The following is a 16548-nucleotide window of genomic DNA, read 5'->3' on the forward strand; positions in this document are numbered from 1 at the left end:
TATATATATATATGCCACTCAGAAAACAAGCACTAGGCTGCAGTAGTTTCAATTAGTCTAAAACCAGTGTAGTCAAATGCATAGAAACATCATTCAAGTGCTCAAAGCACAGTAGAATAGCACAGCTAGAATAGAGGAAAAAACATTAACCTCTAACCAGTGTTTTTGCTATCTATGAGCATATATTGGGAAAATAACCTGATGACATGGAAGAGCAAAATGAAATAGAAATAGCTCAGTAAATGCTAGCACAGCATTTCCCTTTGCTCTTGCAAAAGGAAATGCATGTGGAGTCAAAGGGCAAGTTGTGAGTATTGTGCTTATTTGTTATTTGGAGAAATACCTTTAATATCTGAACAAGGTGGGGACAAGAAAAAACACCAGCAAGTCAGAGCACACCAGCTGTTATTTTCCCTAAGGTCATTTTGCTTCTTCGTGCAGACGCAAGCGATGTCTCAGGGGAACCTGACTGCAAAATGTGTAGCCATGTCATTATCCATGCTCAGCATCCCAGGAGGCAGCGTCATCTGTGGCCATGTTGTCTGGCAGACGAACAGGATGCTTGCATTCCTCTGTCACTGAAATAACCTACATTCTATAGAGGAGGAGAAGTGAAAGTTGCAGAGTTTGGAAAAGTTGGATGGGGGGGGGAGGATTCTGGGAACTGTAATCCAGAATGGTAATTTTTCCATATTCTGGAGGTTTCTTGGTTGGGGGATTCTGGGAACCACTGCTGTACCTCCCTCTGGAATAGCAGTGGCATAAGAATGTTTGGGGAGAGATTTGGCACCGCTGCAGTTCGAGTAGTTCTGCCTCAGCTGTTCTCCTGAACCATCAGCCTGCCTAGATAAAACAGGCAGCAAAGACTTGTCAGCTGCTTTTCTACCCTATAGAAAAGACTCCCAACCTAGCTTGGAGACCACCAGGCTTTTAGGACCCTTGGAATTGAACTCTTTTGTGTCTTTCTCTGCCTATATTGGTTTCCCCAGCTACTGTCTGATCCATTATTATTGACTTCTTGATGTTTGGACTGCTATATGACCCATGAGATTTCTGTCCTCTATTTGTGAATTATAACAACTATAATAAAGTCCAATATCTCAGGGCCTGCCCTGAATCTCTGGGTCTGACCTCTTTCTTCCAGTTCACAGGGCAAAGAGGAGGAATCTCAGTGTGACAATACTGCCTTGAAAAGTGTACGTTTATACAGTTGGCCCTCTATATCAATGGTATCTTCATCCATAGATTAAACCATCCATGGCTGGAAAATATACTTTTAAATAACAGCATACATTTTCCTCATTACTTAGACTTGGTGTTTTTTATTTGAACAGCATCCTCTGTGTAATTATGTTGATGCTTCATGCATCATGCTTACTGGCATTACCAGGAGTTGCCCCTTATAAGATCATCAGGGCCCAATACTATAAAAATATTAGAAGTTGTGGCCAGGTCTCAAGCTTTGGCCCTGAAATCTTGGAACATGGCAACTCCAAAAGTATCATTCTGCATTTGCCAGACTTGGAGATCTCCATATTACAAGTATTCAGCCCTTTGTATCTATTTTTTTTTTTAAAAAAGTGATGTGCTTTGATATATATGTGTGTGTGTGTGAGTGTGTGTGTGTGAGAGAGAGAGAGAGAGAGAAAGAGAGAGAGAGAGAGACTGTTTTACTATGCCAGTGTACATAGTAGGACTTGAGTATCCACAGATTTCATGATGGGTCTTCGAACCAAACCCCAGTGAATAACAAGGACCTACTGTACTATCTATGTCAGTGGTAGGGAGGTTTTCCTCTGCTTTTCTATGATCTATGCTAGTATAATTGACAGTTAATCCAGCATATATGTTTTGGGGAACACCACAGAAGGAAGTAACCTATACCCCCTTGTGCAACAACTCTTTCCCAGCTGCACAAAAGGAACTCGGGAGCTCCTGGACTCAGCTGTATCCTGCCCAACCACTGACAGCTGTGTGTTTGTGCTCCAGTTTGTTCTGGATGACTTTGTACTGGGTAAAGAAGGTGCAACCTCAGTCTAGGGACAGAAGCTGATCCTACTTCTTCCATGCACAAGGACAGCAGGTAGTTGGGGAAGAACAGAGCTGTATCCACACGCCCACCCTCCAAGTCTGTTGCACACCTAGAGGAGAGAGAAATGGGAAGCAGAGAGAAGCTTCCATTCTTCAGATGATGTTCTAGGTATTCTGGTGGAAATTTAAGTGCCAACAGTCTGCTTATTGGATCTCCATGCCAAAAGTGTAGTCCCAAATCTTACTGTAAATAGACCCAATTAAAGTAAACCCATTGAATGTGATGCATCTATATAGTGACACACCATTCAACAATTGATTCTGTGGTTCTTACTCTGTTTAAAAGTAACCAGTTTTCAAGCAGTCAAATCTTCAAGCCTTGGTTTCTACTGAATTATAGCCTGCTAAGAAATGGGGCAAGTTATTTTCAAGAGGGACATCAAAATTCTGGATACTCTACAGAGGGCTGCTTGTCCCTGCCATTGCCAATGTAATGCTGGAGAAGAGTTCTTCTGATATCATGGACTGGCAAAAAGAGAAATAAATTAGCCCTGGAGCAACTCAAACCTGAACTTTTCCTATAAGCCAAACTGATTAAAGTGAGGCTATCACTCTTTCAACATAGCATGAGATGGCATGACTCATTGGAAAAGATGATAATAATCAATAAAGTGGATGATAGTAAGAAAAGAGGAAAAGGCCACATTATGGGTGGATTGACTCCATCAAGGAAGCCACAGTCCTGCCTCTGCAGGACCTGAGCAAGGGAATTGGGGACCTCTCATTCACAAAGTCACCATAAATTGAAATTGATTTTGACAGTAATCAACAACAACATGCATTTTTATTTATTGTGCATCATTTCAGTCTCTGCCGGTGGGGAATGCATCTATATGCAATACCAATTCTATCAGTACTAGTAATAGTGGCCTGTATTCTTTATCAGCTACTTAGTTTAGTAGCACAGATTACTTCTGGGACATTTTGATTATTGTCTATGTGGCATTGTTCATGGCTCTGTATCATGTTTTCCATTCTAGAACACAATCCCTTTGTATTAATGGCCTGTATTCTTTATTAGCAACTTAGTTAAGTATACCTAAATAGGGATTGTGAATATGAAATATGTATGGATGAGTGAAGAGAGCCAACATGGTGTAGTGGTTTTGAGCATTGGACTACAGAGTTTGAATCCTTGCTCAACCACAGAAACTCACTGGATGACCTTGGGCAAGCCACACTGTCTCAGCCTCAGAGCAAGGCAAATGCAAAAGCAACCTCCCTCTGAATGTATCTTGCAAAGAAAACTCCATGACAGGTTTGCCCTAAGTTGGAAATGACATGGAGGCACACAACAACAGTAGATGAGTAAATCTAGTCAACTGTTTTATATTTATGATTGCTACTCAGTCATGATTTTGACACTATTGCCACAGAGCAGATGTGAATGATGGAACATGGGTGATGTTTCTGTCAAGTTTGTTGGGTGGGGCCAGGAGAATTACTTAGTTAAGTACACTTGACTAATACTTTGCAATAATATTTTGTATTCCCTATCAGCTACTGATAGGGAATACAGACCATTAACACAAAGGGGTTGTGTCCTGGAATGGAGAATGTGATACCCTGCTGTGGACAATGCCAAAATAATCAATCAGACAATAGTCAGAATGGCCCAGAAGTATATTGTGACAAATTTCCTGTCACACCAGAAACATCAGTGTGAGAAACTAAATGGAGATTATCTATACAAAGAAAATTACCCCCTCCAGGAATCTCACTGGAAGTTCTTCATATCAAGGAGACTCTCAGTGGAAGAAGTCCATTTCTGTCTTGCCACAAGAACTGTAGGGCAGTGGGATGGCCATACTGGGGTCAAGGGTCAATAGTCACATCTATGCCTTTCTGGGGGTTGCAGTGATCAGTCCGAGAGCACTGGAAGTGACACCACATCACTTCTGGGTGTCATTTCCAGCTAATTTATGGCTGAAATAAAAGCTCTCCATGGGAAGGCATCTTAGGAGATTCCAGAAGATGGGAAAGGATGAACCACCACTTTGGTAGTTGGTTTTGCATACACTGATGTTTTTCAAATGGAAAATTACCCAAAAAATCAAGCTAATTATTTGCGAGGAGTTGGCTTGGGGGGCTTTGGAAGACTGCCTGGGAATTTTGGAGGCCACAGCGTCAGGTTCAGGGGCTATATGCAACCTACAGGGCATATTTTCCTTCCCTCCCTCCTCTATTCAAAAAGTTCTTGGAGACTTGTCTTGTAGCGGCTCTATGAGGCCTTTAAAAAGATATTGATGGAGGTGAAGAAAAGGTTTCTTTAAAAGCCTGGGAATGATTTGAGATTTTAGAACAGGAGTAATTGCAAAGATGGATTGCAGGTTTCCCTTCTTAGAAAAGGAAGGGAGTCCATAAGCAATCTCAGCTCAGGGGCCAAGCCGAGGACTGGCAGCTGGTAAATATGATGAAGTCCCTGTAGTTTTAGAGGGGAAAACAGGCCTGCAATCTAGCTGGTGCTTTCAACCACTGAGCGACGTACGGCCTGGTGGTAAAAACTGAGAGCCAATAAGCAAAACTGTCCCCATGGCATCAATTTGGAAAGCAAGAGCCATTCTACGGAACCGAGCTGGCTGTGTTTTGCCCTTATTTACAACATTCGTTAGACTGAGTTATGGCTTCATTCAACATTTCCTCATAGACGGGGAATTGCCGTGGCTACAACGATGCATTAACATCCGTTCTCAGGGCAAAAGAGGGAGGGAGAGAGGAAAGTTCTGCCAGCCTAAGGAAGGCACCACATGGGTGGAAGCAGGAATTTCTGTCTTCTATACAAGGCATACAGAAAGCCAGCATGGTCAGCCGTGTTGAAGAGCAATGCTGCAGAAATGTGGCCAACAGATATTGCTGTGATTTCAAATGGGGACATGTCGAAATGATGACAAATGTTCCTAATCAAAGGCAGTTTGAGGATTCTTTGAGGCTATTTCTTTTAATCACACAAGCCACCTTTCCCTCAGTCATAATGGATTCTGCAAAGCCACCTGGTTTTAGGTCAACATATTGGGCTGTTTTTTTTTCCCCAGGGAAGGTGAATTGTGGCAGGTCTGGATTGTGACAATTTCCAATGCATGGAAACTTCCAGGAACATGGGCTAGGATCCTAGGTTTGTTTTTTGTGGGTTTTTTGGACTATGTGGCCATGTTCCAGAAAAGTTTCTTCCTGACATTTCACCAGCATTTGTGGCTGGCATCTTCAGATAATGCTTTGCCTGGAAAAATTGCCATGAAAACCCCACAATAGGTTTGCCTGAGGGTTGCCATTAGTTGGAAATGACTTGAAGGTACAGGACAACAAATTCATACAGCCAAGACCATCTCTTTGCTGTAACACAACGGATCCAGGATCTCTACCTGTCATTGTGTTACATCTCCTTTCCTTCATATGACTATCGGTTTGCTTCATTCTCTTCCTGGCTTTCGACCTTTCTTGAACAGACTTCTATGCTCAAACTATGGATTGTATGAGTCATGCTTATAGTCTTGGGAAAGCTCTGTGTTTGCCCCTGGTCTCTTTATCCACAGCTCTCTCTTGCTTCTTCTCTTGATTCACAAGTGCACGTGCCACCATAGCACTTGCCACCATGAGACACAATAGCAGTATAAATCACTGCATGTGGAGTTATACACTGATTGAGCTATGTAGCCCCTGTGTTGAATGGGCACATTGTGCAATGGAATGCACAACAGCATGCATGTTGTGAAATAGAAGAACATGTACGATAGAAAGTAAACAGGGTATATGATAGAAAGTAAAACAAAAGGTACAATGGAGTGCATGTGAAACCAAAAAAATACCACCACCAATTTCAGCAGTTCAATATGCATCAACTGAGAATGCGTCTCTGTCCGTACATGGGTATTGCATGTTCAACTCCATTTCCATCACATCAAAGAAATTAACATGAAGTTGTATGCTGGGACTGGGATACATGTGTAAGACACCAACAGGATTTTGGTTACAGCCTGCCAAATATAGCAAAATATTAAATAGAACATTTCAGGTGTCCAGAAGTCTAATTTTGACTTTTGAAAAACTGAGATGATGTTAAAAAGTGCAAGAGGGCTGCAACTTATTGAAAAGTTGTACTGCCTCTCCTATTCAAGGCTGCAGAAATAGAATTGTATGTGTGGTACTGCTGTGCATAGAAATGCCCACAGACATGAGATGTGCATTCAATTATACCTTTGGTTGCATATTCCAATATATGTTCGGTTGTACAGTGCTGCCATTCAACCACAAGGGTTTTACAGAACGATCAGTGAAGAGCTTAATGAATGCACAAGCTCTACTTGTCTAGGTTTATACTCCACATACTCAATGCTGTATGCTACACAATGCCTAACCCAACCTCCTGTTTCCTGGGCTAAACGTCCTTAGCTCTATATTCTAGCTAAGCATTTGAGCTCTAAATTATTAACCATTTACCTGAAACTGTTTAGTACACACTGTAGAAATAGTGTGGTTTGACACCACTTTAAGTTCTGAAGATCCATCCTATGGAAGCCTGGGACTTGCAGTTTTATTAGGTATTTCAGCTTTCTCTGACAGAGAATGTTACAAAACTACAAATTCCAGAATTCTGTAGAATGGAGCAATGGCAGTTAAAGTGGTGTCAAACTGCATGATTTCTATAGTGTAGATGAACCCAGAGAGAAAGAAAATGTTACCTTAAGCTACACAACTGTAGGACCAAATAAAGTGCCGGAATTACTTCATACCTTCACAATTCCAGTCAGTCTGGTGCGTGGTCCAGGTCAGGTCATATCTGAATGTGCAAACATGAAATTTCTCAAGTATTCCTGTTTTACACTCTCCAGACTGATTGGAATTGTGAAGGTATGGAAGTAATATCTATTTGAATTCACTGAATTCTACTGAAGGAAGATGAAAATTGGTCTCAAGGAATAAAGACCTCAACATGTTGCCAATTACTCAGGAAATAGTTGACCATCTTGGTAATGAGAAGATTCCCTTGCTATCCATTTACAATTCAACCCTGAAATGCTTGTCTAGTTCGCTCCACGAAGAATGAGGGAGGTGGATCAAACATCTCCAGGAGTTTCTTCAAATATCTCTCCTTGATCTTCAAAGCTGCTCCAGGGAAGGAAATGACATACTTCCAGAAGGGGTCTTGCAAAGCATCAGCAAGGGTGTCTCAGTACAAGACACAGCTGGCTCCTCTGTGCTCACTGAGCTGAAGAATCAGTGGTGCATTTTCTGCTTTAGAAACTAAGGGGATGACAGCTGGCTCAGCTGTATTGCAGACAAATTATTTCTAGGGAAGGGAAAACTCGGCAGGAGCCTATTTCACCTTGCCTTTCTAGCCAGTTGGTTCATTTTCAAACTTGCATTCCTTGGCACGAAAAGGAGAAGAAGCCAGACTCCCTTTAGACTGGCTGAAGGCCCAAAAAGGCATTTAGCAAAAACCTCGGGCACTTAACCCAGGATCAAGATGGTGGAAATAGCCACAAGTAGCCACCAGAAAGCATGAGAATACAACTAGAGATGGAAGGAAACAATTTCATTTCTACTTTTTTTAAAAGTTAAAAGTTGCTCCACATTTGGACTAGAATGACCTTGGGACTCTAGGTTTCAGTTTGACCTTTAAAGGAATTATCCAAGGGACTGTTCGAGTCAATTCCAATTTATGGTGATCCAAAGTTGACCTTACCAAAGTGGGATTTTTGGGCCAGATTTGGTTAGAGGAAGATTTGCCCTTGCCTTCCTCTGAGGCTGAGAGAGTGTGACATGCCCAAGATCACCCTGTGGGTTTCCATGACTGTGTAGGGATCTGAACCTTGGTTTCCTACAATTCCTGTCTAACACTTAAACTGCTACACAATGCTGGATCCACTGGTACATATCTTAAAGTTGACTCCAGTTTATGGTGACCCTATCAGAGGATTCTCGTGGCAAGATTACTTCAGATGGGGTTTTTCCCACAGCTCACACTGAAACATGGAGCTGATTCATTGTTCCAATATGCATGGAAACCACCTGATGCCACTGATGGGGGCAACTATACTATATAGTGGCATGTGTAAAGTTTTGACCCCTTTTATCTTAAGTTCTACAAGTTGCTCTCAGACTATCCCTGTTGTTGCTTGCACATTAACCAACAAATGTTCAGCTTCTCTGCTTGTGGAGATGGTGAAGTTCATCCCATTACTCCCCCACTCCAGCTCAGACTATGCCCTGCTGGTATTCTCTGGAGTGGTCCTGTTTCCTTAGCTTTAACATCAACAATGTATAGTAGGAACCAGGAAAAAAGTCTTACCTGCAAAAACCAAGTGGATTTACTTCTTGACTGAAACAGTGATAATTATGATGAAGACCAGGAGGACTGCCAGCCCAGCAGAGATGAGACAACACTTCACCCTCCTGGCTCGTCGCTAAAATGGATAAAGAAAAGAAATCATGATAAAGATTTTTTTCCCAAGCTGGTAAGATTTGTTAATTACTAGGTTGTGTGCACAGGTCCAACATCTAGTACAACCTAAGAGATGCCTTTGCCACTTCAGAGAAATGAAAAAATCAGATAACACCACATATGTGCCATTTAAAAGAAATACATTTTGATTTGCAGGCAAAAGACAAATGCACACAGCTCTCTACATTTGTGGCTTTGGTTTTTGCAGATTTAATTATTCATAGATTTCAGTAATATGTTCTCCCTAGGAATCTCTCGGTCTTCCAGCATTACTCTGCTGGAAGTAGACCATAGAGAAGGAGAGAGAAAACACTTATCTAAGCATTTGTAGGTCCTCCAGTGCAATTCTATGGTCAACTTTCAGCTGATGTTGACCATAGAGTTGCACTGAAGGACCTAGACTCAGAGATTGCTTGAGAGGTGTACTCTCAGGATTAAGAAAAGTATTTTTAAAATTATTTTGCATGTTTTCCACTTTCAAGGGTGCCCTGTGCCCCTAACTCCAGTGAATGTGGGGAGTCCACTGTACAAAGCAGTACAATAAAATCCAAAATTCACAAAATAGTGATACCTTTAGTGAGCCAACCAAAATGCACAAAATATATGATACATTGTGCATTTTGGTTGTCACAATGGATTTTGGATGTTATTACACTTTGCTCTTGGCCAACACAGTTACCCCTGGATATGTTACAGTAAATACAGACCAGTTATAGATTCATAATGCTAGGTTATGAATCTCTAACTGCAATATAGAATGCCAGCCATATATTTTTAAAAAATATGCAGCTTTCTTCAAAGAAATATCAGTTTATTGCACCTCCCTCCCGTAATGTTTGGCAAAAACCAATTTTGAAGCAAAGAAAAAAAAAGAAATCCCATAATTTTGATCATTTTTATGTGCCATGACAACTGAACACAGATACCACAGAAACGAAATCTATGTCCAGTGTTATGTGCCCTGCAAATCAGCTCTAATGTACGACACTCACTTCTCCAGTTTTCTTGGCACAATTTATTCAGTGAAGGTTTGCCATTGTCTTCTTCTGACTCTGCCAAGATCATCCAGTGGGTTACCAAGGCTGAGTGGAGCTTCAAACCCTGGTCGCCTGAACTCCTAGTCCAGCAGTAAAACTTCTGCACCATGCAGGCTCTGCCTATGAATCTATGTGTATGCGTTTTTGCTCCATCTTTGAACATGTAAGGACATCCTTAGCTTCTCCCTGAAACTATCAGAATCTTTCTCATCACCTCTCTAAGCTGAAACTTGTAGAATCTGCTTCAATCAATGGTGCTAAGAAATTTAGCTTTTTGCTCTCCACACTCTTTTTCTATTGGTGGGTTCATGAGGACTAAAAGAGAGAAAGAGAAAGAGAAAGAGCAGCTCCATGACATGATGGTTCTTTCTCTTTGTCCTTTTCTGACCTTCCAACTGAACTGAGCTGAAGATCCCCCTTCTGTTGGATCAAATCTACTAGTCATGTAGTATCTACTCAGTTCCGATAAAGCTGAGAAGCCAGTGGTACTGAAACTGGGCAACGTGACCTTTGAAAAGATGTACAAATTATAACGTGTGGTCCAAATCAGTTGACCTTTAAAGGAAAGCTTCCTTAAAAATGTAATAACAAATTTCCTATCAAATACCACTGCTCCAGCAGTGCTGCTAGGAAAGGCCAATAATACTATGAACTACTCTTTTTTTCCCTGTCCTGATTTAAATCATGCCAGTTTCCTTAAAATGATATTCAGGCAGATCAAAAGGCTTCCAATGAAGGCTAGAGTCCAGCAGAGTTTCAAACGGGAGCTGCTGCATGTCAATCTGGATATATATATATATATATATGCGCCATAATCAGTGCATATTTTTGATAAACCTATAACTTCATTAGCAATTCACTGAATGCTTGTTCATTTCAGTCTTGCTGTCCAAAGTCCTGCTCCCAGTAGGGGAAAAAGTTATTTCCCAAGTTCCTTTAATTTGTGGAAACATTCCACTTTTTCCTAACCCAGTTTGTTCTCATGTTTCCTCATAGCTTTTGCTAGTGGAGGAAAATTTGTACTTCTGACTAGGGATCCTTTCAGACTACACAGTAATAGCTCTATGGCTATATTTTAATTGCCACAATTCCCTCTGGTGGAATCCTGGAATTTACAGTTGGAAGAGAGGAATTTAGGATTCTCAGCCAGGCGGCTAAGATTGGAGTAAAGCCTTGTCTGCACTACCAAATTAATGCAGTTTGGCATCACTTTAACTGCCACGGCTCAATAGTGTAGCATTGTGGGATTTGGTGAGATATTTAGCCTTTTCTATCAGAGAGCTCTGATGCCTCACTCAACTACAAATCCCAGAATTCCAAAGCACTGAGCCATGGAAGTTAAAGTGTTATCAAAGTGTATTATTTATGCAGTTCAAATGCAGCCTAAGAGTAAGACAAGAATAAAGTCATTGAATCGGTTGGATTTGCCCCATTATTCAACAACTGATTGAAAGGGTCTAGTTGGGACCAACCAACAGATTCCAGCAATGCAATTCTGTATTCTTGTATGGCACTTCAATGGACCACTTGGTTTCCTGGGATGGCAGAAACTGCCACTGTGTATTCTCCATTGCATAATGGAAGCATAAGCAGGCTTCTTGGCAGATAAGAACAGAATCACAGAATCAGAAGGGTCATTGGTGGCCATCAAATCCACTCCCAGCTCTATGTAAGAATGACAGCAAGAACATCTCCAACTGTCTAGCATCTTTTTGGAAAAGATCCAGAAAAAGAGACTCCAGCATCTTTCCAGGCAATTGGTTCCATTGCTAAAAAGTCTCTTATCATCAAGAACATCCTACTAATGTTCAATGAAAATCTATTCTCCTGTAACTTCAAACTGGTAGACCTGGTCCTACCCTTTGGGACATCAGAAAACCAACCTGCAGCCTCTTCTCTGTGACAGCCCTTTAGATATTTAAAGACTGCTATCATGTCACCCTTCTTTTCACGAGGCTTAAAAAGCCCACCTCTTCCAACCTTTCTTCATATGTTCTGTTCTCCATACTTATCATTCTTGCTGCCATTCTCTGAACCTGCGCCAACTTGTCTACAGTATATATCTTTATATTTGCATGGGTTGATTCCAGCCGCATCCTCACCAACCCCCCATACAAAAAATTGTGGATGCTCAAGTCCCAATACATACAATGGTATAGTAAAATGGTGCCCCTTATTATATAACATGCCAAAATCAAGGTTTTCTTTTTGGAATTTATAATAGTTTTGAAACTTTTCAAGCCATGCATGGTTGAATCCATGGATACTAAATCTGTGGATATGGAGGGTCAACTGTATATCCTTCCTAAAATGAGGTGCTCAGAATAGTACTCCAGATGAGGCTTGACTAGTTTAGAATGTAATGGGACTATTACTCCCCTTGCCTTGGAAACTATGGTTCTAGCAAAGTAGGCTAAAATAATATTTTCCTTCTTTGCTCCAGCATCACACTTCTACGTCTTATTCAGGTTATGATCAACAATAATCCCATAGTCCTTTTCATATGTACTGCTGCTAAGACAAGCATTTCCCATCCTATACATTTTGTAGTCTAAATGTAGAAATTTGTCTCTGTTGAATTTCATTCCATTAGTTTCACTCCAATTTTCTAGTTTATCACAATTGGTTGCACAATGTCAGCATTCAGAAGAAAGGTTAAGTAGCAGAACTACTGTGTAAATGCAACAGACAGAGTAACACCATACAAGCACAATGTAGGATATTGGGTGGGACTGACTCTGATCTAGATCTGCCTTCTTGTTTATGCAATGACTATAGAATAACACTACTTGAAACCTAAACTGCTCTGTTACAGGATTTTTGCTATACAAAAGTCAATTTGCTCTCACAATACAGTTTCCAACAAAGGCCAACCAATGTACAAATCTGCCTGTAACAAATCAGAATTACCCGATCATCCCCATAAGCTTTATTTTAAAAAGAAAAGGCTGTCTTCAGGCCTTGGGGTGAACTCAGGATACAGGCAATTAAGTTTTGAGCGTGTGAGCTAGTTGGAAAGGAAACTTTTCCTCCTTCATCTCAACAAGACATTCCATTTATCTACTAACTTGAAGGAAGGGAGAAAAATGAGGACAGAGCGACCCAAAGTGATTACCAAAATAAGCGGATTAGAGCTAAAGAGAAACTCTAACGAAATAAAAAGAAGCTAGCACTAAACGAAGATCTCAAAAAGGAAGCTAAGTATATGACAACCCAACAGAATTACTGTGATACATACATAACATCTCTCACGTGGAATTCAGATTTATGTGTATGGAGCTGTCATGGCTGTTAGACACAAAAGACACAAAGATTTCCATTAAGACTCTGAGCAGGACACAGGACCTGTCTCTGTGGCCAACTTTACCACTATCACAACAACCATGTCATTGCACAGGGGGCAGAAGTAAGAGAAAGAAGCCACATCTGTAGGATGGGCATTGTTTCACCACAAAACCATGCTTGGATTTCCAAGATGGATTTCAGTAATAAATCTGAGCTAGTGGCATGCTACCAGCCTTCTTGTGCTAACTAGCTGCCTTTTCATGTGCTTAATGAAACTTCTTCCTCATGGTGGTCCCTTGATTTATGATCTACGTGCACAGCTTGAGTTGTCATGCATAATGGCAAATGTGGGGATGGAGACAAATGGCCTCTTTGCTGCGTGGAAAAAATGCTTTCTTCTGATCCGAGAACAGAATCTGAAATTGACAAGTGCAGATAAATACTTCAGACAAGCAACAGGTCTGTGAATACTATGTTTTGGTGGATCCATGCAGAGGGGTTGGTGACTCAATAGGGATAAGGGTGTGGGCGGGGCTGGAGTAGCCGGCTGCATGTTTGTAGCTTAACAGAAAGAGGAAGTGAGCCACGTGGGCAACAAACTTTCAGGACCCGGTTCTGCTGCAATAAAGTTTATTCTAACCACCACACAACAGGTCCCTTATTACTCCGGGTTCAACAAACAAGGCCAACGGGCCAAAACAAAACAGAGGGCTTCCTCCTTCCAATAAACCCCAGTCTCTTAGTTCAGCGTGTCCTCCGCTGGTCCCAAACTCACGGCTTCCTTTCTCCGTCCTCCTGCGTGCTTCTCTAGTGGCTCGCAGTCAGCCTTGTCTCGGTCTTGGGGTTGAGGGCCCGACTCCCACTTCTCTCCTTTGGGGTCCCACCAGTCGCCTCCTTTCTCCTGCCCCTTAGCCTGGGTCCCCTCCTCCTCGTCGGAGTAGGGGAAGTCTCCTTCTGCTCGAGGATTCTTCAATTCCACCTCCTCGTGAGGGCCCCGTCGGCGGAAACTCAGCCGGCCTTGCAGGGAGACTGGGATCCCGTTCCTCCCAGGACTCCTAGTCACCTGCGCTAGCCCTCTCTCGTCCGCAGCTCCCCGGCCTCCTCTTCCGCGACGTCTCCCTCCTCCCGAGCGCCACTCTCCCTTCTCTTTTATCTCTCTCCCTGGGGCTCTTGGCTCCTCCTCTCCTTGCCCCACCTCCAAGCCAACTCCTCCCCCTCTATCCACCTGGGCCTCTTCCATCCCCCCAGCTCTCCCAGACTCAGGGCTTCCCTCACTACACAACCCCCCCCCCAAGAGAGATGGCGGGTGTGAAGTGGTCCAGGTGGCCTGTCGGGAAAAAAAATCCGCATTAGCATGCAAAAGACCCTGTTTATGATGGACAGTGAAAGCATAAGGTTGTAACTCTAAGTACCACCTAGTAATACGAGGGTTGGTATCCTTCATGGAGGCTAACCACGTCAACGGTGCATGATCCGTTATAAGCTGGAATGATGAACCCCATAAATAATACCGGAGTGTTACTACTGCCCATTTGATGGCCAACGCTTCCCTCTCAATGGCTGCGTATTTTTGTTCAGCTAACTTCAACTTCCTGCTTAAGTATAAAATTGGATGTTCTCCATCTTCGAATTGTTGTGACAGTACAGCTCCCAACCCTCTCTCTGAAGCATCCGTTTGTAAAATAAAGGACCTGGAGAAGTCTGGAGCTCGGAGGATCGGGTAACTACATAAATGTGCTTTTAGCTTCTCGAAGGCATTCTGTTCCTCTCTTCCCCACCTGATCCTCCGCGGTTGTCCCTTCTTTGTCAAATTAGTTAGGGGAACTGCTATATGTGAAAAGTGTGGAATAAACCTTCTATAATAACCTGCCAGACCTAAGAACTGTCTTACTTGCTTCTTGGTCTGGGGAATTCCCCAATCCTGCACTTTTTCTACCTTATCGGCCAGAGGCTTGATACAACCTTGCCCCACCCAATGCCCTAGGTACTTCACTTCTTTACAGGCTATAGCACACTTCTTTGGGTTGGCCGTTAACCCTGCCTGTCGAAGGGCTTGCATCACCTTTTCCAAATGTATTAAGTGTTCTTCCCAAGAATCGCTAAAAATGATAATGTCATCTATGTAGGCCGCAGCGCAAAAAGATAGGTCTTGCAAGACTTTGTCCATTAGCCTTTGAAAAGTGGCTGCAGCCCCATGTAAACCGAATGGCATCCGGGTGAATTGGAACAACCCTCTTGGGGTAGCAAAAGCTGTTTTCTCTCTATCTTCAGGCCTTAACATGATTTGCCAATATCCCTTTGTAAGGTCCACCGAGGAAAGATACCTGGCCTGTCCTAGCCGTTCCAACAAGTTTATGGCCCCCGGCATTGGGTAAGCGTCAAATTTTGATACTTTATTCAACTGTCTAAAGTCTACACAGAACCTAACCGACCCATCTGGTTTAGGTACCATTACAGGTAAGCTGCGCCAAGGACTGTTTGACGGCTCTATTACCCCTAGCTTCAACATCACCTCCACCTCCTTATTAATGAGTTCCTGCACCTTCCAGGGCCAGGGTCGCAAGGGCAACCTTACTACTTTACCTCGATCCGTGTGAATTGAGTGCTGTATCACACTAGTACAACCCGGCTCCCCTTGGAAAACATCCCGGAAGCGATTTTGCAACCCCCTCACCTGTTGTTGCTGAGACTCAGTTAAGGGTGACAAAATGGGAAGGTCCCCCTGTTCCAAGAAGTCCTCCGCCTGGGGTCCAATTAACCATTCTTCCTCCTCCTCTGACTCCGGCTCTGCTTCTCCAAACAGGGCCTCGCGCACCCTCCAGGCCTTTAGAAGATTAATATGGAAAACTCTAGTCTTAGGTGGATCTCTTCCCATTCGCACCTCATAATCTACTGGGCCCAGTTTTCTTACCACCTCAAAGGGACCCTGCCACTTTGCAAACAACTTTGCCTTCTGAGCCGGCAACAATACTAGCACTTGTTGTCCCACCTGTAAACTCCTCTCTTTAACCTTGCCGTCAAAGTAACGTTTCTGTTCCTCTTGGGCCTTCTCTAGATTACCCCGAGCCACCTGCCCTATCTCCTTTAGGTGTTGTCTCATTTTTAACACAAACTGAAGCTCTGATTGCGAGGTGGGGGCTTCTTCTTCCCATCCTTCCTTGAGGATGTCTAGTATACCTCGAGGTCTTCGCCCATATACTAATTCAAACGGAGAAAATCCCAACGACGATTGCGGCACCTCCCGAAAAGCAAACAACAATGGCTCTACCATCTGGGGCCAAGCCTTAGGGTGTTTTTCCACAAACTTTTTTAGCATCCCTTTTAAGGTCCTATTAAAACGTTCCACCAGGCCATTGGCCTGTGGGTGGTAAACGGTCGTCCTTAGTGGCTTGACCTCCAATAGTTCCCACATTTTCTTGAGCGTTTGGCTCATAAAATTGGACCCTTGGTCCGTCAAAATCTCCCTTGGGAACCCTACTCTGGAAAATATCTTTACCAACTCTTGTGCCACACGGGTCGCTTGTATTGACCTTAACGGTACTGCCTCTGGGTACCGGGTAGCACAATCTACCACCACCAAAATATACCGGAATCCTCCAGCAGCTTGCTCCAAGGGCCCCACGATATCCATTGAAATTCTGGAAAAGGGTTCGTCAATGATAGGCATCGGGATCAACTTGCCCCCAGGCGGTCCTT

General features: G+C 42.9%; 1 protein-coding gene across 8 annotated transcripts in view; it reads right to left on the bottom strand.

The window, feature by feature from the left end:
• The window catches only part of TSNARE1 (t-SNARE domain containing 1), a 500241-nt gene that overhangs the window by 71663 nt on the left and 412030 nt on the right, over window positions 1–16548 (bottom strand). For 4 of the 8 annotated variants that reach the window (XM_089518975.1, XM_089518972.1, XM_089518980.1 and 1 more), the window contains exons 12-13: window positions 8378–8492; window positions 19–595 (exon numbers count right to left, since the gene is read on the bottom strand). In XM_089518975.1, the coding sequence (XP_089375101.1) occupies window positions 8397–8492 (96 nt within the window). In that variant the 3' untranslated portion in view covers window positions 19–595; window positions 8378–8396. Of the gene's footprint in view, window positions 1–18; window positions 1589–8377; window positions 8493–16548 lie in introns of those variants that run through there. The other 4 variants (XM_089518973.1, XM_089518978.1, XM_089518974.1 and 1 more) reach the window with 3 other exon arrangements.

The sequence above is a fragment of the Sceloporus occidentalis genome, unplaced genomic scaffold, assembly GCF_023333645.1.
Source record: "Sceloporus occidentalis isolate IW3139 unplaced genomic scaffold, rSceOcc1.0.p SCAF_3, whole genome shotgun sequence".
NCBI classification, from domain to species: Eukaryota; Metazoa; Chordata; class Lepidosauria; order Squamata; family Phrynosomatidae; genus Sceloporus; species Sceloporus occidentalis.